The following is a 22,616-nucleotide window of genomic DNA, read 5'->3' as shown; positions in this document are numbered from 1 at the left end:
CTGTTGTTATTACGTCGCGCGAATAAGGAAATCCTGCATTGGTTAAAGGATACTCTCCTGCTCAACGTGTTTACCTTTACTTTAGTGGCTGTTGCACGCGGGTAGGTGTTTCATAGCTGAAAGCGTCTAGTACATGCTAACGATTCAAAAACGCACGCTCAGCTTACTGAGCAGCAGGAAGAGGAGAAGAACCCTGTGAAGAAAAACCCTACCTAGGCTCTGCTAGGCTTGGCATTGTCTATGAACGCGTATAATTGGCTTCAACTTACGGTTGAGAATAGTAGATATACATGGGTATTGCTTGTTAGACAAATAAGAATTGTTAGAAAAAACAATGGATGATGTATCATAGACTTGATACAAGACTCTCTATTGCTACCAGTTTTGTAGTCGTTAAGATATATTCGATGAACAAACTGCGGAGAGTGATGTACACAATTTAAGTCGCCTTACACAAAGATTACTAGTACGGCTTAGGGGCAAGGTCAGATATTTTAAACCACAGAACATATGCAAATTGGTGAAGCCTTTTCTGCGTGTTTCTCAGTAACTTTAATATGAACCTTATTATTAAAAACTATCTAAAAAAGGACAAGAGATCTGATAAGACTCTGCTATCATCACGATGCGTATGTATGGAATAAAAGATGTGTGTGAACTGCTGATGTCTGCTACATCTCTCGATCTTATTGTTTTAACATATTGCGGAAGCCAGCAACTCAGCGGCTTCAATAAAAGATTATACCTATTAGAGAGATTTAGCTACACGTTTTCTCATCTCAATTTTTGATACAATTTGCTTACCTAATTCTTACGTTCAGGTCGTCCGGGAGTATGTTTTATCCTAACCCTAATCTACTAATTTAGCAATACCCAAATATTCCGAGCTATACGTCACTCCCCGATGCCTGACTTCGGGCATGAAGCGAAGTGTGTATATGTCCGGATTAGAATCCAGACCGATACATGTTTCTAAGATTAGCAGTCTAATGTCAACCGGTGAGCTATCACCGGGGTTAATATTGCATATATGTAAATAGGATTGTAAAATAGTTATGTATGATTAATATTTCTATATTGTGAAAAGGTTATGAAGTATTGCGGATCAAAGATTTATAATGGCTGAAGTTTAGTTGTGGTACCTATTTCAAATCCGTGAGACTGTTACAATGTATGGCACCTCATTTCTGAAAGCTTCTATTTTTTTTAAATTCACCCAAGTGAACTAAGACAAAGTGACGTAAATTGACACATACGACTTCGATAACGAAGCTTCGAGCACGAGGCGCAATTTCGTATCTTCGTTAGTGTACCATATCAAATAAAGGCACTACTTAGATCGAACGCCACCTGTAGGTGTATTTAATGCGGCATCATCTACTCCAAGTACTGCAGCTGAGTTTGTCTTTAATTCAGTTCTTCGGCAAGCTTAAAGTGACAGAACACAATTATTATTTCTCACATGAAAAAACCGTGGAAACACTACAAAGATATGATATACGGTGATCATGAAATGCGTAGACTTTTGTCACTTTATAAACCCATTTATGCAGAACCATTGCAGGACTTTATTAATTTTAGTTCAGAAGTTTGGGCGTCTGGATACGCTCTTATCTATGCAGGCATCGCTCTATCTTTACTCAGCATTCGATTGCAACGGCCAGGTAAAAATGCACGATTGACAGAGTGTTATGTAATACCGTAAGAAATGATATTCAGTGATATTGTGATTATTGTAAAGTTAGCCTCCACAACGGTCTGGATGACGAATTCGAGCAACATCGACGGATTTCTAGAGAGCTTATACTTTGTAAGTTAGAACTAATACCGCAGTAGCGCCAGAGCATAGCTCAAGAACAAGAAGGGTCATTGGCGGCAACCCATTTCTTTCTGCCTCTAACTCTATTTCCTCACGAGACTCCTGACCCCGCTGATCATGGGGGCTCTATCGTTACAATAAAAAACCGCCACGTTTTTATGCTGGCGAAGTAGTGGTTTCTTTAGCACATTTTTTTTTTGTTGGCAGCAATACGAACTGAGTAAGTCGACGAATTTACTATAGTTCAGTTTACAAATTAGTTTTTTTTTCAAATGTCTATTTCTAATAACGCACCAGATTGAGATTTATTTATTTAAATAACCAATGCGTCTTTTTTTTTAAATAACCATCTCCTGTTTTTCCCAACCATATTATGAAATACATGAAATTTCGCAATTTTTAGCAGTCTGTTATATCGAAAAGCGTCTCATTTAAAAAGTTCATCTAGAAGATAAATTGATTCTTTATTGCAGCACATAAACGAATCCAATGCTAACAGACGTTCTAGTGAGATCGCGCCATTTCCGCAAAGAATATGAACTATAAACTAGTTAGTGGATGTGTTTACGTTATTACTTTCTCACAGATATTCTCCATCGCAGACGAACGGGGCGAAACAAACCATGTCACTAAAGAGTAAAGGAAAGACCTTTCAATAAAGCTGTATGCCTAAATAAATACCATGTAATACAGCCCGTACTACCTTTTGCTTTGAAGATATGTCGCTAATGAATTTTATTTGCAGCCATCGCCTAAACCTATCCTAAAGGTTCCATCATATCAGTGATTTTGAAGTTTATATCGAATTTCGAATATCTGTACGCCGAACGGTGATATTGTACTAATTACGAAATATAAAAGGAACAATCTGTTTCCAATTATCTACATTTTCTTTTTCTGCTCTCTTTAAATAGGTGGTAGAAAAGATTCTCATCCTCCAAGTATAAGAACAAATTCTATTTCTCTTAACGTATTCGATCACCGCCTGCCTGTGCAATACCTTCTACTCTATTACATAGTTTTTACAAACGCAGACTTCAGTATCTAAAGGTTTGAACTAGCGCCATACTTCAAATTTGACATCAGTCTGAGGCGATCGCGAACAATTATATATCAACTGCGTGAAGATGTATCGACTAACTTATTCAAAGGCTATTACATCGAACCTCTTTACGATGTCGATATGGGTATATTTGAACGGCGAGCACAGCATCACCAAAATTACAAAATTTTTTTTTGCAGCCGTTTTTGCAAGAATTAATAGTATTAAACAGTTGAAATATGTTCTATACTTGATTTCAACATATTGCCCTTTTACCACTTTAGCAGGCGTCGTAATCCCAAAGCCCATAACGCTTCTATATCCTCTCTCAATATTGCAGTCACCGTTTACATCCCTTGTGCCAGCAATTCTCGTGTATTAACGTACAGGCCATTTTATAAATAATCACGGTTGTTTTATCCGGATATTATTATAGTTGGTGCTTTTGACAATATTCCCAAACGACTCTTTGTTGTATAAGCTTAGGTACCCTTCTAACTTTGTCAGTTTGTAGAAAATGGGCGAATTGTCGATTGCTGCGGAAATTTTTAAGCGAGAGTGGCTTAGGAGGTCCGGGAAGACCCGTCTTCATCCTCATATGCAGTTTGTCAAAACTGCGCATGTTCTGTTTCTTGGAAAAATGTTGATTCTACTGCAGATTGAGCATTTCAAGTCACAGAGCAGCCGTCTCGATAATGCTAGCTCATCTGTCCCGGTTATGTTACAGTAATAACGGAGTCGCCTACCTAATTTCGAAACACATGCGGTGGTTTAGTTTCAAAACCAGGCGTAAACAAACCTCGTTTCGTGTTGGAAAGGTTCAGCCGTTTGAAGGTATACATAGTGGCCGTATCGGTCGCAAAACTCAAGACCCCAGACATTACACTACATCGGGAATAAAATATCATGAAAGCCTCATTTAGCTGCTTCTAGCTTTTCAGTTTCGTATCAACACGATGATTTGGTCATTTAATTGATTATGCCTATTTATGTAATTGTTTATATATTATTTGCCTTGTTTGTAAACGTACGTTGTACTAGAGAAGACCTTGTTTTTCAGTTCAGGGATTAAATTCAGGAAGATTAAAAGATATCATTGTATCATTGAGACGTTTTTTTGATGACACCTCAAGCGCCAAGGTGCTGTTGTAAAGAAAACCTTTGACGAGAGTAGCTGGAAGACCTCAGAATATGTAGCTTTGGTTTGAAAATAAACAAATCAAATGTAGGAACCACTCATAAAATTCGTCTATGAAACTTCACCTCATTTTCATTTGATTTATTGCAGGCATTTAATTGACGATCCCCCAGCAGTGGGCATCCAGGATTTATTAATATACCTTAAGAACGTGCTTGTATGCCAGATAAACAAAAAATTTCTGTTTTTTCATTTCATGAAACCAATCTATCAGTAAACACATACAGATTGACATTTTGAGAGGACTGATTTAATTTTTATACATTCGCGCTATGCCATCTTCAACCGCGATAAGATTTAATTGGTGAGCCGCACGCAATATATAAATATGAACAATGAAAATTTGAAACTGAAAAGTGGAACAACTTCTGTACCAAGCCAACTGAAAATCATCTCTCATTGGCAGTATCTAAATAGATCCATAGTAGAGGGTTGTGGAATCGCTTCCAAAGACAAAACGAGTGTGAATGAATTAATGGCATATGTTTACCAAAACGACAGGCCTTTCTTATGCTATTCTAAGGGCCTTTCTGCCAGAAGCTCGAACGACTCATACAGAAACCGTCGTCAAGAGTTCGTGAGTCAACTTTTGCATGGCAGCGTATATATATATATATATATATATATATGTGTTTTTGTTTTGTACTGCAGTGATCGACAATAATACGGAGGAAAAGTCTACCTAAAACAAGGGCGGAAGAAGCTCCTTACTTTGTTGCGTGCGATGAATCGGCAGACGCCACGTGTCGAGAAAACATGTGTGCTCTACAAGCAACGAAAGCTCCAACACAAAGACTGAGTCAGGTATAAAATGACTATAGCGGTGATAATATAGCTGCCGACCTGAACGTACGGAACAACCCAGGTCAGGTCACAGCAGTTGCTCCTAATCAAACGGGCAATACATTTACCTTGAACAAGTTGCTTCGGAATGTCAAAACAGCGCGATTTGTGTCCAGCTGAACCTATTGTTTCATCAAGAACGAACTCATTACAGTTCAACCTAATCGAGCATTTCGACGTGTATTGCCCAAGTTGGGCTGTAAGTGGTCAGCCGAAAATCAGAGGGTGAATAAACCTATCGAAATCTATTCCCTATCAGTGATAAATAAAGTAAAAAGTGAAATTTCTCAGCGCAGCAAAAATCTTTGTTGTGTCACCTTCAAGAGCAACTTTCAATGGGCCTGGGTCCGCCTTAGCTGAGCTGCTGCCGCTGGATGGCTTTGTAATCAGCGATGGGCCTCGTGGGGGCCTGCGGAATCTGAGGGTTGTTTTGGTGACGCGTTGATTTCGTGGATGTTACAATGTTGGGTGGATCTGTTGCAGAAGTCGAGCCACGAGCAGAGTTCCAAGGATGATGATAGCGTCGAGTTCCTACCTGTTGGATGTTCGCTGAAAAGAGAAATGGCCGCTAGTAACAGAGCTGGTCAGTGTTGGTTCGAACTGGATAGCGCATATACGAACGGGGTGCAATATGAATAGACATAAATTGTAAATAAATGTAAGTTGTTACAACACGTCGCGAGGGTGCACCCCAGGAGGGTGTATATAATGTGACCATATGTAAGCATTACACCATTAGTGAGTAAGGGTATAACAGATTTGTACACTTTGTTTATCAAGCATCGAAGTAGTACTGGGAACCCAACCCAGTTCAGTTAATTAGAACTGCTAAAGTACTATTACAGCTGCGGTATTTGTCAAAATGCCTTTTTGCTTATTTGGTGTGTCTTAGCGTCTTGAGGTGACCAACTCTGGGTGACGGAAAATTTGATCACGATAAAGGAAGTAGGCAATTTGAATATATTAGATTAAATAACAAAGCGGTTTTTCTAGTGTTTTTTTTCTTACTGAATAGAAAACGTCACTTCTCTCATAATCACTAGTAACGTTATGTAAATTTCCTTGTGGTTCCATTTTACCAAATAATTTATGCTGTATTGCTAGAAAGTAGCAAGCTTCGTTTTGTGGAAGCGCCCTAACCTGGTGTCGAGTTGTTGATCCGTCTCGAAAACGAAAGTAACTGCCTAGTTTGGTGCCTTTTTTTCATCTCTCAACAAATCCAAAGGAGCCTTTTCGGCAGAAATTTTCAAGTTCAGGGTTGAGAAACTCATCTAACCAGCTTTTGAGATACCCTTCACCTTTATGTGTGATTCCTAATTTCATTTGCCAATAAAGAAAAAGGTGAAAATCTGTCGAAGAAAAGTCTGAAAAATATGGCAGGTGCAGCAAAAGTTCCTATTCAATGTCTAGGGGAGCTCCCGTGACGATGTATGCTGTGTATTGTCATGGGGCCGGATGACCTGATTTTGTCTTTTCTTTTGAAAACTATGATTGACTGAACGCAGCTAAGCGAAATAAATGCGCTGATCAACTGTCTAGTTCGTGAAGAGTAACTCGAAATCAATCACGTCTTTGCAGTTCCAAACATAACGCATAACCTCTTTTGAATTAAGTTCTAGTTGAACGTTAGGCTTTGGCTTCTTTCGTGGGACTACCCAGTTTTGTCTCGTTCATGTTGACGTACAGGCGCTAATTCTCATAACCCGTAACATTTCTGTGCAAAAGTTGCGCGACGTTCGACACTGGGCAAGAAGTTTCAATGCCGTAACTTCTAGTCGGATTTTATGTTATATATAATTCATAAGCTATCCAAGCCTCAAGTTTTTGGGTAGATTTAGGGGACATAAGATGATTAACAACAATCTTGCGGCTGCAGCATGCTTTTTCGGCCGATTCTTAAGTTTTCTGTCGGCCGGCTTCCTTCAGAAGTGCTTCCTCCCGGGTGATCGTCATCAAACTCAAATGGTTTGTCAAAGCGAAAGGATCCTTAATGTCATGGGTACCGTTTTCAAACAGTACAAGGCACTCATGCAGAGTCATTTTAGCGATGGCACCATGCAATGTCCCGGGCTGTCTCATTAGCATTTTGAGCTTCACGAAGTGCATAATGTAGAAAGCGCCAAAGATGCATCTTTTCGCTCTATCTATGAGGAGCGCTTCCAAGTTTAAATTGCACTCGTAACACAAAGCCGCTGCAGCACGCCCATATGGTAGGAAAGGCGCCTTCGAGTAGAACATCAGAGGTTAACGAGAACTAAAAGGAAGCCTTGGAAGAAAACCGCGACAACTTGCCACTCGACCTGATGCAATGCAGTTTTTGGATTGCCTCCTTTAGTACTAAATTGGTTCCTTAAGTTTACCGGTTCTATATACATTGTTATAACTAATAGCGATTAAATAAATTTAAAATATTTTTTGCTAAAATCTTTTCAATCAAACATTAAAACAGCATGTCTACTGTGTACCTCTCTCCCAACTGACCGGAAAATGGTTCGAAGCGAGCGAAATTTTTACAAAAAACCACTACTGTTTTTTTTCAGTGATGCAAAATGTGCCAAAGCCGGGTTAGGTAACATTTGACTTTCTATACCTTCGCGTATTTTTAGCTTCGCTTTGCCTCCTGGAGAACGTGGTCTTCTCTATTTGTTTAAAACATGCCCTATAAATAACCCAGACATCGTTCCAAGTATTTTGATTTTGTCTATAGACGCTGAGCCTCTACGTGGCGCCAAATGGAAACGACATTACTCGCAGCTGTTGGCATGTGTAACGTACAACAAATATATTGTTAGCACACTTCAGCTTTTTCAATTGTAGTTGATACACAGTTCACGTTTGTTTCAATATTGTAAATTTACATCCTCTAGCGTTGACAACTATTTCTCCTTTGTTCTATGTGACCGCCATGGGACATATGTCCTACCGTCGCCAACAGGCTACAAATAAGGTAAATATACAAATAAAAATTAGGATGTTACTTCTAGTGTCCCCGTGATGGGGCATTGGCAACATGTTTGCCTACTAAATTTAGGGGCATATGGGGTGGTCTAGATTCAGAAGCCAACGTTGATACGCATTGTTTTGTGCTGGCAGGCGGCAAACGTCTGAAGCAATGGTAAAACTCAGGACATTCATTTATATTATTATACCCATACATCTCTAGCTAGCCGGTTTGGCGGTCGTTGCAGATGACAAGCAATATTATACAACTACAGAAGTTGCTTCACACGGAGAATTCTACCATTGTTTGCACAGATTGTTTTCTGATTTGATTTCGGTACGGCAATGGCTTATTTGGATACCCAGGAACATTGCGCTTTATGCCAGCTTCGTGGCGCGTCTCGAACAGTCGGATCAGGGCTCCGCAATAGATCTACCCAAACGATGGGCGTTCTTTTCGTTCGCTGGAAAACTCTTGTAAAGATCGAAGATGCCACCGAAACATTTGAAACTGAAAATGGGCGGGAAAGCCTACAGGTAAAATGCACAATTGCGTTTCTAACAAATTATACAAAGCACATATAAAAGGAACTGCTGTATAATTGCTAGCTTGATTCGCAGCAGGTTTAAATTAAAGGGCGGATTTGTTCAATTGTTGAAGTTCTTATTTCAACCTAAATTAAGTTTAGCCGAGTAAAGCCGAAGTGTTTTTAGGGAAAGTTTCCACAACTTAATCAAAGCTTAAGCAAGCTAAAAAAAAATCAAATGATACCTAATTTCATGTTCAGCATAAAGCTGTGAGTTGTGGAATCGGGTAATGCATAGCTGTTTTAATATATTGACGATGGTAATCATGTATTCAAGTTACTTTTCAAGTTATTTCCTAACTTTTTCTCAACATTGTACAAGTTCAGGCGTTATCAATCTCTGCGACGAAACAGCTTTTGAAATTGCTAGTATATGCCCGCCGTAGAGTAGGTCAGTGAAGAATACTGATACATACAGTGACGAGATTTGTACTTGGACTCAGGCACCTGTTGAACATTAAAGACGATCCTTTACACGACCTTAAATACTCCTGTATCGTTCATATCGTTAGAGGAAAACAAACAGCTGAGCTTCGAACGATTTTTTTTGCATTATTGATGTTATGCTGATTCGTCGGATGAACAGCTGAACAAATAAAATGACTTGCACAATTAAAAGCTCCTGACTGACTATCTGTTTGCGTTCCCTGTTAGGGATCAGAAAATCTAATTTCGTCTATGAGCCGTAGTAACACGATGCTTTAACTTACCGTTGTCATCTTCATTGGTTTTGACCTACTTTAACTTAATTGATCAAATTTCGGTCTTTCAAGTTTTTATTCAAATACTTTTTTATAGTTAACACTACTAGTAGAAAGAATAACTGTAATGGTAACTAACGAAAGTATCATATCAAGGGACGTTTCGAACAACGAAAAAATAGGGTAATATCGCCACTTTATTGTGTACCTTATAATATCTGTCTGGAACATATAAGCACATTCCTCATCCTTTCGACACGTTTTATGGATGATCTTCTACAGGAGGTGATCTTTCTACTTTGGAAAGCCGGAAGAATATTACAAACGTTTCGTAAACGGATTGGAAACTCAAGCATGCTGCACGTTACAATGTTTTTTTTTGTTTGTTTTTTATTACAGTGATATTCACCTTCCGATGTCGGAGCGTCCTCTCAGGGAGGACGATACACTTGTATTGTAAATATATACGGAACGCTTGTCCTTATGCCGATGTGTTACAGAAAATCACATGTGCTTTTCTTACGGTATAAATTACTCGACATAGAGGTGATTGGTTCTGGTTGAACACGATAGCTGCGACGTTTACTGCTTGTGGGAGTTCTCTGATCAGCAAGTTGAGACGACTGATCGCATGTACGCAATATCACAATGTGAAATAGAATTTTAATAAAAAGAGATCCTTGCTTAAGGCAAAGACTGTTTCATTTTACTTTAAAATAAAAAAAAAAAAAGAAAAACAACAAACAAACTTTAAAAACGTCTACTGGAAGTAATTCTTTCGATCAAAATTTACAATACTAAAATATATAGTTAATGAATACATTAGCCGTATAGCTTGGGTAATTTTTTGCTATCATTTTATCGTCGGAGACAGTATGCCAATAAAATATGGCAGAACCAGGTTTAAAAAGGACAGAGGTTACCAGTTCAGGTACTACATTGTGTATGTTTTTTTTGGATAGAGCTTTGCCTTTGGTCGAATCTCTGTTGCAGAGTATATCCACTTACTGCTTGTCGGTCATTGTAGAAGTCACTTCTAGGTTTAATGTTGTTATAAATGTTATTTTAAATACTGGTGAAAAACACCTCATGCACTGGGCACTCGTCAGAACTAAACAGAAACGCAGAAATATAATGAATTGTTTACGTTTGAAACATAGGTTGAATAAAAATCATGCGTGTGTCAAAAATGTCCTATGCTCTGTCCCCTGTGTAGACTAGGAGAAAGATCAAGTAGGTCAACGGAGATGATTGTTCTTACCATGACAGCGTCGGCATACGATAAGTTGGCAGTTTCCTGGGACGAACACACTCTCTATGGTCAAATATAAAATCATATTGAATAACCTCCCAAGTTTGAGGAGATGTATACAAAACTATCTTCTCAGCTCCGGTTATCTCGTTGAATTTGTTTTGAGATGATCACGCTACCTGTACCAAAGCGGGTTTTCTGAGAATCAGTTCATTGCAAGAAAAATTTTCCCAGATAGCCCTAATATACATTTGGCCGTGGTCGAATGAGAATGAGAATATATGTCAAGTGTGGCGGGGCCTTATGTTTATCCCAACCAGATGTGGTCGCACCGCATCGACCTTGAGCTGCTTTCGCTAGGTACGCCATCTACCAGGTTGTTCGGGAAACTGTCCTTCATTTTGCTGCTTCGAATTTAGTTTACATCACAAAATTTAACTTCGAATGAGGCCTATGAAGTAGCTTGTTTGAAATGGCGACAGTTTCGATATCTTATAAACTGAGAATTAGATTGAATGTAAGACATCGCGACAATATAAGGTGACCAATCGTGGGTGAACTGAAGGCAGTTTGGTTGTTTTTGTGCGCACCCTTAATGTTTCAGTTGTTAGGTTGCAAATGAAGTTTCCACATTTTTCTGCCAAATAGAAAACATGGTATGTTTTCTCATTGCGACAACAACTTACTGTCCGCCGTCGTTTTCCGCGATCTCCTTCCATCTGTCAACCAACTTATTTTCCCTTTCATTGGGCAGTGAAAAACTCGTCCACCCCGATTTTGAGATGCCCTTTACTCTCAGACGTGCGGTTCCCAATTCCGTTTGCCAGTGCAACTGTCTGCGTAAGGTCGGACCTCGTTCGTTGGATGTTTTTTCTTAAGTATCCTAAGAAGCGTCCAAGGAGAAGGTCCAAAGAAACGTACCAATCAATTGGATGATTAGCAAGAAGTAATTCTCATACAGTCCGATCAAATGCAAAGTCTTTGATGAAGATCTGGTGGGACCTGAGCCTTGGCTTCTCGTTTGGAGCCAGCCATCGCATTCTTCTTTCCTACTGACGTACAAATGCCACTTACCATCGTCGGGGACAATTTTGTGTGGGAATCAGTACTATGGCCGCCCTACACCAGTTAAGATGCAGCATTGAATCCTCGTTGAATTCAGAGAGTTTGTGAGGTACCCAAGCTCCAAGTTCCTGTGTAAACCTAGGTAACCTAAGGTGCCTGATAACGGTCATGCAACTGCAGCCCATCTTCTCGGGCAATTGCCGAGTTGTTTGTCAATCGTCTTCCTTCAAAAATGCTTTCAAATAATCGTCATCAAACTTAGAGGGTCGGTAAGAGCAGGGGCATCCTGAAGTCCCGAATACCGCCTTGAAACCTCACTAAACATCCTTGAATAGCCGTTCTATTGTTGTGTACAAAGCAGCTGTCATAGGCTGTTCCGACAACGTTTTGGCCATGATCGAATGCTGTAAATTTCAGAGGTTGTCGAAAATGCACATTTTACTTAACCATCTCTGAAAACTTCTTTTGAGCTGATTTTCTACTCACAACACAATACTGCTATATTAAATTAATAGAACAACAAGGGCGTTCTTGAAGGGTATATTAGAAGCAAACAACAAGTAGGGGAAGAAAAATTTTGCTTTTTAAAGCGCCGCAACTATATATTCAACCTAATGCATTTTAAGACTTTCTCTGTAAGGCAATATCCTGTGAGGGATTAGGCCGTCAGTCGAAGAAGGATAATATCTGTGAGCGAACTGCCAGGCCTTTTATACCTCGAATGGTTTACGTTTCTGGCTGTCACACTTAACCACTGCTAGCAACAATACTGCGTTCATGTAAAATTCGCACGTCCGCCGTATGGCTGCGTCCGTTGCGACTCGATGCATGATTGTTCTCGCATGCGTAATGTAATATGTCCCGACTAACCACCCTCCTAACGGCCGCGTGCGTGCCGACTCCGCAGTGCTCCAACGTGCCTAGGGCCTATTGTCCTGATTTACGTTACCAAACACACGCATATGTATATGCGCCTGACGTACCTTGAGACACCTTCGTCCATTTCTGCAAACCTCTATCTAAAATATTGTACAGTAATTCAGGGTGCGTTACTAGCAGTTCTTACTTAACGAAGGATAGTTATGGAACTATGTAATATGTACAGGGTAATACAGGTATTACTGAGATGACTATATGCATGTGGGTGTGTATGTGTAACAAACATTCAATATCGTGTGTTTTAGCTTTTTCAGTTAGAGCTTCTGTTTGTAAACGAGCGCTACGAAAACCTCCGAATAAAAACGATTTGCGTCACAATATATAAATATTTCTTTATCACTAATATAGGTTCATTCACTCATATAGTTCAGTGTTTACTTGCCGGGACGTAGCAGTCATCAATTTGGTTATTTATAGCTCGAAAATGCGCTGACACTAGCAGAGCTAAAATTTGTTATTTCAATAACATAACTGAATGTCATGCTCAATTTTCACGCAATCATATGGCATGTATCAGTAAAGTGCTGTGTCGCTTTATGGGGCACAATGCTGGGACCCCCCCCCCCCCCCTGATCTTTTAGTTGGCTGATTGCGATATCTAAAATTTCGTAGCTGTGCTATATAAAAAAAGGACAGGACATTTACAGAATCGTCACACAGAACGCTTGCTTTGTATATCTATTCGGGCGACAAATCATTTTACGAATGCTATGATACGTTCGACTCGAAGCCAACGATAACGTCTTTGCCTCAAAACACGATCTCTACAGGGATACTTTGAAGAAAACGCCACAAATTATGGCAGTTGGCTAGAATATTAACAGTAAAGAGCCAAGAATACTGCACGCGTCATTAGTGCGTGTATGAGGTCAATAACGTACGTCAACGTACAGCATAAACAGAAGATCACGCCAAATGTGCGCGGCTAAATAATATACTTATATATCTAGATGTATGAAAACTATGTGTTAAAAATTCTAATAAATACAGCCCTGCTGTATGTTCTGGATAGGCCAGAACACTATGAATTAAATGTTGAAAAAGTTAGTTACGTGTTTACATGGAAAATCAGTGAAAGTTCAGCCATGTTTGCAGCCAGTTCAGCCAGTTGGTGCAATATGTTTGCATTCTTTTTCCTGTACGTATATATTCAGATAGCGACATTCATGATCAAGGAGAAATAAAGCGAAAAATCCTGAAAATCTTTTTCGGAAAACCCAATATTTCAGTTGATACGTTGAATCAAAAACGGGGCATTTTTAACAAACGTTTGATGTCCAAAACAATTTATTGTTTTCCGTTTCTCCTGCCCATTTTTTTAAAATCTGCATCATTATCTGCCTGAGTACATATTTGTAGGAGATAATGAAAATAGATTACACGGACGTCATTTATGTTAAGGTTAATCTTCCATACGATTTTGTTCTTTTTCTAACAGCCCGTTGCTACACATCTGCTTGCTATGCAAATATAGTTCATCTTCTAGAAATTGTTTTTAAAACGCTCTTATTGCTAAAAAATCTTTCGATTTATCCAAGTCTTTTTGCCTCTCACGAGGTACTAAACATTCGCGCAAATAGAGTAGAACCCCGCTGAATCAGCGACTTGGAATTTTTTGTTGAAAATGGGTCGTTAAAATGACGATGGCACTTTGAATTTGGGCAAGCCAATAGGCTCAAGCCATGTTCTGTATTTTGGCAGCAAGGTATTGAATTTGGGTGGCCGCAAGGGCCTATCACTGCGAGCAGTACTGAACACCTGAGGAGAGGAAAAATCGTTATTGAAGCTAGGTAACGTTAAAGTGTACGCAATTCTGCCACTAACTCGATGGGTCGGAAAATGCCTAGAAGATTGGTAGCGCGCTTTTCTTAGACGATTAACTATGGAATATTTTTGTACACTGAAGTATAGAGCTTAGATGAACTCATAAGGCGATAACACGAAGAAGCAAGAATAGTTTGCTCTTATAGCCGGCAATATAGGCAGCGCACCATGCCTAATTCCAGCTTACCTCATGAGGCACGGTCGTCCACAAGGTAATGGACAGGCATGCCCACACGGTAACTCCTTGCCGCATGTCTGATCACAGGCAGGCAAATCATCTTCGAAAGTCTGCTCGTCATGGAAATGACAATTTTGAGGGCATTGATGACCGCAAGGTAGTCTGACATTGCACCTCTCCTTGCAGCTGGTTTGCCAACTGACGGCGGAGTTTCCGCAATTAGAACCAAAAATCACCTAAAAAAAAGAATGTGCAGTTTCGTATACGCGGATTTTCAATTCGGCTTGTGTGATACCAATTTTTTTCCTAGTTTCTTTGTCTTTATTTTTTACTGAGCCAGTAGATTTCCTCTACAGGTGCCTCGCGAAAACTTGCAATAATGACAGTTGATAAATATAGTGATCATTGGCAGCGGTAGTCGGTCTCTTATGTATAAAGGTCGTCGAACTCACATCGGTTTTGTGCTTAGGACAGGTAAGAATAAGTGACTTGCGCACGAAACCGCACGACAGGAGATTGTTTACGAACCGTCGAACATTTTCATCTGACTGAAATTGTAAAAATACAAAAACTAGTTCAGTGATGCCGTTCCTAATCACCTACATCGCTTGACAGATGTTAATGTTTTTAATTTTACGTTCGTTACTGGCGTTAAGCATTGCTCCAGAAGGTTGGTCTACAGCATGGAACGACGTGTGTCTTACACCCGGCTTCAAACCTAGGCCATGAATTGGTAGGCAAACACATCATTATGGACGTTTGATTTGCACCCCGGAACCCGCGTATATTCGAATCAAACCCCACAAATAGATAATCGTTTCTAAACTACTCATCATTTTCGCCGTGGTATACGACTGTGCTAGTGGCTATTATTCACTTCATGATAATACAAGCTGTTCATGTAAATGCAATGCGACGTAGTCGGCACTGCGGTTCCCTGCTAACTTTTCGACCAGCAAAAACCCGACTGTTAAATTGAAAACGAGGATTACATAATCGTCCATATTCGATTGGAATCGTGTCCAGTACTGCGATGGTAATAAGGACCTAAACAGGGACTTCTGAGCGAGGTATGGTGGCATTAAGCAAGATGAGATATGACCTTTTTTAGTTGTTGAAGGTTGCCAATAAGGAAAACTCGACGTAAGCTGAAGAGTATAAGTTCGTACAGGGCTGGCAGAGCCTTCGTTGTTAGCCCGTGCAGAGATACGAAGGTGTCCGCATGTGGTTTGAACGCCCTGTCACAGATATGAAAAATAATTGGATAATATTATTGGATATTGGATAACACTTATGCAGGTAAAGTAGGTTTGCTCTGTCCTAAACAGCTTAATATGCAAGGATACCGTCTACAATTAAGTAAGCTAAGTTAAATAATTAGGTGTTGTATTTAATAGTAATTTATCAATTAATCAACTAATTAATAATTTAACTTAGTTCAGCGATAACCGACAATGGGAATATTCAGTAACTATATATATTATCATATTAACATTTAATTTTATAATTATATTCAGATATAATTATATAAGACATTCAAGCAAGCGCCTGGATGACCTACAATGCTAACGTTCTTGCAGGAGATTCTTCGGAAGTAGGTAATTCTATAGTGGTTCGTGGTTCGTTGATTAAAATCGTTCTTGGTTTTGATTTTGGTAAAAAGTAGAACAAGTATGTAAAGTAAAATATTACAATTTTTCTCTGTAAATTGAAGGATAAAGGATGCTAGATATTTCGATGCAATAACTTCTATCGTTCTCCTGCTTAGGGATACTACTTGGCTCCTGCGGAATAATTAGTTAATACTGGCTTACAGATGATTTGCTCACGAGAATTTGCCAATTTTGTTGCGGCTATGTCAGTCTTCTAAGAGATAGTGCAAACTTCATCCTTAGGGCAATAGAGTAAATCCTTGAATGTGAGTTAATGACATCCAGGTGACTGTGCTACCCAGGCGATCTTTTCATTGAACATGTTTTGTTAAAAAGATAGATAAAATGCCTATGACAAACCCTTTGATGTCCTGTAACGCGTTCGACGAACTGGACTTTTCGACGGGACTGTCGCATAACTCTACCACCGTACTACCATTTCTGTTCACTGTGAAAAATGTATATATATATATATATATATATATATATATATATATATATATATATATATATATTGAACGATCAGTAATTTTTAGACGTCACAAAAGATTAGAATAATCTTAGATTAGAAGGAATAGTCGACATAAAATGGTGACGAATTCTCATAAATGGAACACCAGGGTGGAAAAGTAGAGTGCAACATCTTATTAAACAACCTATATGGGTAACAAGGTAATTAATCAGAAAGGTCACGAGATAAGCACAAATCTAGCATCTGATACAAACACATATAAGAACGGGCGAAATATATATTGTTAGTTCTTGAATGCCCGTTACAAGTTCCCAAACTATAGCAGAACGGTAGCGATTTAATTAATCTGGTGGTCCCTAAATCAATAATAATCTGGTGGTGCGAAACACACATATGATTAAATTCAGTTAGTTAACCTACCTACATAAAGGCTGTAATCATGTTCTTCCGCCATAGCAAATAGATTTCCCATGCTTTTCATTAAGTGGGTTTCCAATTCGACGGCAGCTTCTCCTTTCTCGGTGTGTTTTATCACTACCACGTTCTTCGGTGGCTGTTGAGTTCGATGAACAAATAGTTAAAAACGACGCTTAATTAACAACAACAAAGAGGTCAGTAGTGATAACTGCAATTTTCCTACGTTAATATCCAGTTATTGAAGGTTAGTACAAGCAAGTTTTGTGGTATCTAGCTAAAAAAAATTATATATACCTGTGTGCGTGAAGATAAAACGTTCAGCCAGCGATAACTGAATTCGGCTACAACGAGAAAAAAATCCTGTTGTTTTATCAGTCCGTGTACTTACCTTCTGAGGTAACGGGCCAAGGGTGTGCTTAAAACATGACAAAAGTAGTCCGAACCCATTGTCGCTCTCGAGTACCCATCCTTCAAAGAACTCTGCAGAGAGCATTTGGGGACTGATGAATTGCTCAAGTAGCGATAAAAATTCGTCGCATATATAATTACGCCGACGAACAGATTTTATGGAGATCCCTTTGGATTTCCATTCTCTTATTGGCTTCCAAAAGCACGGCGTATCAATCGACAGGTAGATATTGTTTCGTCGTACCGAAAAGACGACGCCTAGTTCGCTCAGCGAAAGACGATCCGCGTCCACGATAACGCTGGCTGCTGGTACGAGATAATCAATCAGCGAAACGCAGCCTATGACATCTTTGATAGTTCCTGGGGAAGCATTAACAACCGGATATTACCACTTATCAAGTGTAAACGTTGTGAGCCAGAAACGTACTTTGAGGCCTATTGCCGTTTCGATTCTACCGTCAACTGTAATGTGGAATTCGCTAATTAATATAGAATTATCTAGGACATAATAAACATAGACCTTTATAGAATGCGTGGGGGTGATCCAGTTAACTAACGCAGGGCAACTTGCGCTATTTAGTGATGCATGATCCTTACCATAGATCAATTGGACATCTGGAAATACCTCGAATGCTAGCCGGTGATCGATTTCATTGAGGAGCTTTTGCAGTGCCTCTAACCTCAGAAGCACTATCTGCATTTCCTGATTCAGCGCAGCCTGTTAATACATAGGGATCAAAAAATGTATGTAGATTTCTATTTTGCGAGGTAGCATACGGCCCTCGTTGCCAAAGATGAAAAATACTCGAGGATCTTACTACTTGAAATAAGCTTGGTAGATACAAGAAGAATGATGTAATTTAAATAAATTAATGTTATTTATTAGACCCGGAAGAACGACGGTGGTCTGCCTTGAACCCACTGAGCGCTATTGAGAATGGACTCACGAATGAACCAGCCTTTCACAGTGGCCCAACATTAGAAGCTTTAAAAACAGGACAGCTTTAAAATAATGTTATGAAGATTCTTAAAGTTGAACGTTATTGCCTGTTTGAGAAACTAATAAATATATGAGCGGTGCATGACAAAGGTCAATGATAGACGAAATTTGCTGCGTTGCCTTTTTCAAATAAAACGTTCATTTATATCAGAATTAAAATTTATTGTGAATGAAAGGTTCGTTTAGTAGAGGCCGCAGTCAAATTGACAGTCTGTTCATTCATCGAAATTCTGTCATATTACAGTCTAATCTGTCAAGATGTCGCTGTGGATTGTTGTTCCTCTGCTTAAGATAAAAACTTACTTTTGACCCTTGAATCTGAAGGGTGTATGAGTATTCATTGCAAAGGGTTGTAATCGTTTCGACGACTTCATCTATCTCACGAAGAAGTTCGAAGTGCTTCTGCCGAAGTAACTCTTCTGTTTCCAGCCGACCGGCGTCCCGCACTTCTTCAGTAACCTACGGTATTATTAATTAACAACCAACCAATCAAATATAAAATGAAAAAAAAAATTTATCTTTAGTTATACGATGCTTCCACTTGCAACGGATGCCAAACAATAATGCTGATTGAAACACTAGGTTATCATTAAAGTTTATGTAATTATTATTATTATTGGCATTTTCGATGCATTTTAACATGATGGTGCAATGTATTGCCACTTGGACTCCAACGCTCTAAGACGTTAGCTCAGAGTTGGGTCCACGAATCTTGGGCATTCAATCACATTATCTGATTACTGAGGTTTCTTCTGCGTCAAACTTTTTGGCAATGCCAATTTCTACTGAAAGCTCAACATTAACGTATACACATAGTATATACTAACCTTGGAACTGTGCCGAAGATTTTGAAGATTGAGAAGGGACAAATTCGGGGGCAATACCATGCGCTCACGAACATTTTCGCCGACTATAAGCACGCGACTTCCTCGGGGTACTGTCATCTTACCACCAAATGGAAAGTAGAAGAGTGGATATTTTCTACTTAATGTTTTTTATCTTTGAAATGGTGTTCACGCATGTGGCAGCGGCCCATTGGAGCATATCGCTAAGTATAAGATTTCCCTGCTAAATTAACGGAGCGTGTCGAGTTGTTATTTGTATTTAGCTATTATTCTATGTGAACAAAGGCTTGAAATCGCCTCGTTTTATCTATAATATTATTGACTTGCCCCCACAAAAAGTTTAACTTACTAAACTAATCTGGGCTGTCTCGTATAGACTTACGAAACGGCATAGCACGCAACAAAGCCAGCAGCCAATGAACTTGACAATAAATCATTATTCTTCTTAATTCCTAAGTGATACCGTATTTTTCTGACTATCAATTTCTGGCAATAAATTTAGCAACGCTGACATTTTGGCGAAGATGACAGCGTTCTTGCTATCTGAAGCTGCCACGTAACGAAATGCACCTAGACGGCGCTGTCGGCGCAGTGTACGTTTAACTATTTCGAATATTGTCGAGCTATTTATTTTGAACGTCCGGCATGCAGACATCATTATGTAAGTTTATGAGAAATATTACCTGTATTTCGTTCATGATATGGGACATTTTTTTGCTTCGTGGAGGTCCCTGTACGATCCGTATCGTACACGCAATCCTCAACTGAAACGTACACGTAGGTACAACATAAACATTTAGCCACATGCTAAGCTCAACAAAATCGCCATCTCAGCGTTATAGTAGGCTATATTAGCAGGTCGTTTTGCCTATTTTATCGAGCTGTATTGAAGCAGACACATGTTTCGATCCTGCAGTTTACAAGGACACATACTAATTGTATAAAGCAGCCTGTTTTCGACCATCCTTCTTCCAGAACAAATAAAAGGTCGCCTGACTATTGCCAAACATGTTAGGCATATTCTACGACCATTCTATCGAGAACGTAATAGTATCGTCTCTGCTCCGTTTGGCTGTGTGTGACGATTCTTATGCCACATGGTGATTATATTTGGTGGATCCAGGCTGCGAACGAAATACGTAACTAGTAAGTGGATAATTACGAAAGTTAACTTACACCAGATATGCCCGATTGACCCGTCGTGCTGACCGCATGGAATTTTCTTTCGAAAAATGACCGTTTCACAAGAAAGATCTTTACCGCGATAGATCCACCAACTAATGAGAAGGTCACTTTTTCATGGCATATTACAACGACCTGTCGGACGGAGCAGGTGCGTCAATTAGTATATAATAATGATAAAGAATATTAAATGTCTCTACGATCTCACAATGTAAATATATGGACGCTAACTTTGGAGATTAGGCCACACCAGGGGGGGTTTAAGGGCCTAGGCCTGCATTCTGTCAAACCTTCGAAAAATCCGTCTTCACTATAGATCTGGTAGAAACACTACCATATAACAAAACGATGCCTCTACACATTTCGATCAATTTTTAATAAACTACTCTCCGGGAAATAGAGATGTGCACAATAACACTGATAATGATAGAATGTGATAATTATGCTGTAAAGTGTCTGATATAATGTAATACTTGCTTAATCGTTAGTTTGTGAGAAATTTCCCTGTTACTATGGGAAATCGCATGTGCGTGACAGAAGTTGTCCGCAGGACATTTACATTAAGCTTATGATGACCATACACAAAAACTCATTATTATGTGATACACTACATATACTTCACCTGCCCAAAAAGGGCAAGACAATTCTCAACGAGGCTGTGAATTTTTAGAAAACACAAGAAAAGGCGGCGGGATGTTTAGTTTTAACGGTGCTTACCGATTCGTCGCGACTTTCCATAAGGACAACTGACTCAAGAATGTCGAGACCTGCCCCCCCGTCAAAGGAAAGTCCACCCTCGAACTCGACGAGAAGGCGGTCACCTACCGTAAGGCCTTCAAATTTCGAGTTCTGTTAAGAACGACAAAGAGGCAATGTACAATAACAGTCTTGTAAACGTAAACGTTAAACGAAATCGTCCTTTATCGCGATATGGTCATGACGATTTTCAAATATCCACGACCCTTTATTGACTTCGTATATTAATCATGTTTCACACTGAAATTCAAAAGGTTGACGAAACAACCTTTGCAGTACCCTGTTCGCAGAAGATGCTCCTAAACTGTGCGAAAGACTTCCTTATCCAATGCAAAAAATCAATTTTTGAGAACGCGCATATTCATCGCTGCGTATGGATAACCTACCTGAGCCGGCACTTTCCACGAAGCGTCGCGCAGCTCGAGAATGGAACAGCTGGCAGTACACGACGCGAGATAACCACCTATACAAACAGGTTCCACCTGTGATCCGTCGGTGACCTGCGCGAACTTAGCGATATTCCGACGACTCCGTGGACTGAACACTGAACCGGGGAAAAACGAAGTTTTCGTTGAACTGAACTGAAAACAACCGTTGACAATCGCAGAATCGCCCGTGAAGTACGCGGGTGGGCTACAGAGTTCGTAAATAAAACTATGAAATCTTTATTTCTTCAAAAAAAAACCTAGATCCTTTATTCTAACAGAAAACATTTTCAGCTGCTCTAATCGATAGGATACGAAACGCCAACTCTTTCTGTCGTCATTTGTATAAGAGAACATTTCAAACTTTATTACGAAAGCACAGTGCTTTTCTTCGTTGCACCCCATGTTATCTTATTGGCACACTGTTACGTAACTATCAACATAATTTTTTTTGCTTTTCTCTCTTTGCTAGCTAAATCTGTTAGGCGTCACATGGTCTATGAATCATTCGAACGTAGTGATACCTTATGCAAATTCCATTTCGACACTCACTATACGCGGTTTATTACCCATCGTCTACATAAATAATAACATTTGCTGTTGAAAATAGAATGAGTTATCCAGCTTCTTGAAAAATGGGGTAATTGTCTTAAATCTGTTGAAACCTGTGGCGGGTGTCCGTAACCCATTTGAAACGATTTTGATTGAGGCGTCGAAGAAATCACAGCGTGACTAAAATTTAAATCCTTAGCGTCCATTTCACTGTTTATTACATGGCTGTCACTTGCAGATCGAGCAAACACCTAAATCATAAACGTTTAAAATGCAGTTTAAAGTTAAATAGCATAACTTTCCTTGTCTCGGTTCTTATAAATGTCACCGTTTAAAATACACAGCAGTATCGCTTCTATGAAAATTGTTTCATAGTTACAGGGGGTTCGTTTGCAGATTATCAGGCTCTCTAATGGGGTACATAACCCCCATAAGTAATGGTGGACAGATATAGGAAATAAACTCCAAGATGTTTTGTTTCGTTCGTGTTATCTCTTTAATCGTTTGAGTATATATATA

The 22,616-nt window shown here is 39.4% G+C and overlaps 2 protein-coding genes across 7 annotated transcripts in view; one reads left to right on the top strand and one right to left on the bottom strand.

Annotated features, from left to right (window-relative positions):
* Positions 1-4,735: 4,735 nt before the first annotated feature.
* Positions 4,736-9,824, top strand: LOC111244525 (uncharacterized). 4 transcript variants are annotated; one of them, XR_015320815.1, is made up of 4 exons: positions 4,736-4,863; positions 5,386-5,560; positions 8,209-8,379; positions 9,530-9,824. XR_015320815.1 is itself a non-coding variant. In XM_086979842.1 (3 exons), exons 1-3 carry the CDS (start codon positions 7,808-7,810, stop codon positions 9,530-9,532), a joined length of 333 nt encoding a protein of 110 aa, XP_086835968.1. In that variant the 5' UTR covers positions 7,487-7,807; the 3' UTR covers positions 9,533-9,824. The 4 variants fall into 4 exon arrangements, 2 of the variants coding, with proteins under 2 accessions (XP_086835968.1, XP_086835969.1); XM_086979842.1 differs by lacking the exons at positions 4,736-4,863; positions 5,386-5,560 and adding an exon at positions 7,487-7,849 and having other exon boundaries at positions 9,413-9,824; XR_002670924.2 differs by lacking the exons at positions 4,736-4,863; positions 5,386-5,560 and adding an exon at positions 7,523-7,849 and having other exon boundaries at positions 8,091-8,379.
* A 3,827-nt stretch (positions 9,825-13,651) lies between these two features.
* The window catches only part of LOC111245551 (uncharacterized), a 12,476-nt gene continuing 3,511 nt past the window's right edge, over positions 13,652-22,616 (bottom strand). For 2 of the 3 annotated variants that reach the window (XM_022794040.2, XM_086979784.1), the window contains exons 4-18: positions 22,211-22,348; positions 21,507-21,701; positions 21,082-21,213; positions 20,359-20,499; positions 19,866-19,946; positions 19,165-19,281; positions 18,641-18,796; positions 17,935-18,055; positions 17,318-17,697; positions 16,933-17,065; positions 16,401-16,488; positions 15,491-15,626; positions 14,841-14,936; positions 14,398-14,624; positions 13,652-14,144 (exon numbers count right to left, since the gene is read on the bottom strand). In XM_022794040.2, the coding sequence (XP_022649775.2) occupies positions 13,937-14,144; positions 14,398-14,624; positions 14,841-14,936; positions 15,491-15,626; positions 16,401-16,488; positions 16,933-17,065; positions 17,318-17,697; positions 17,935-18,055; positions 18,641-18,796; positions 19,165-19,281; positions 19,866-19,946; positions 20,359-20,499; positions 21,082-21,213; positions 21,507-21,701; positions 22,211-22,348 (2,349 nt within the window). In that variant the 3' untranslated portion in view covers positions 13,652-13,936. Of the gene's footprint in view, positions 14,145-14,397; positions 14,625-14,840; positions 14,937-15,490; positions 15,627-16,400; positions 16,489-16,932; positions 17,066-17,317; positions 17,698-17,934; positions 18,056-18,640; positions 18,797-19,164; positions 19,282-19,865; positions 19,947-20,358; positions 20,500-21,081; positions 21,214-21,506; positions 21,702-22,210; positions 22,349-22,616 lie in introns of those variants that run through there. The other variant, XR_015320774.1, reaches the window with a different exon arrangement.

This window comes from Varroa destructor, unplaced genomic scaffold (genome assembly GCF_002443255.2).
Source record: "Varroa destructor unplaced genomic scaffold, Vdes_3.0 BEIS01000002.1, whole genome shotgun sequence".
NCBI classification, from domain to species: Eukaryota; Metazoa; Arthropoda; class Arachnida; order Mesostigmata; family Varroidae; genus Varroa; species Varroa destructor.
The sequence above is the reverse complement of the archived record's forward strand: the minus strand, read 5'-3'. Positions and strand labels throughout refer to the sequence as shown.

Excerpts from the sequence above, each read along its gene's own strand:
- LOC111244525 (XM_086979842.1), top strand. The coding sequence starts at position 7,808 with ATGGGACATATGTCCTACCGTCGCCAACAGGCTACAAATAAG. Across the intron at positions 7,850-8,208 it reads GCCAACAGGCTACAAATAAG|GAACATTGCGCTTTATGCCA; the intron begins GTAAATATACAA and ends TTGGATACCCAG. Across the intron at positions 8,380-9,412 it reads ATGGGCGGGAAAGCCTACAG|GAGGTGATCTTTCTACTTTG; the intron begins GTAAAATGCACA and ends GATCTTCTACAG.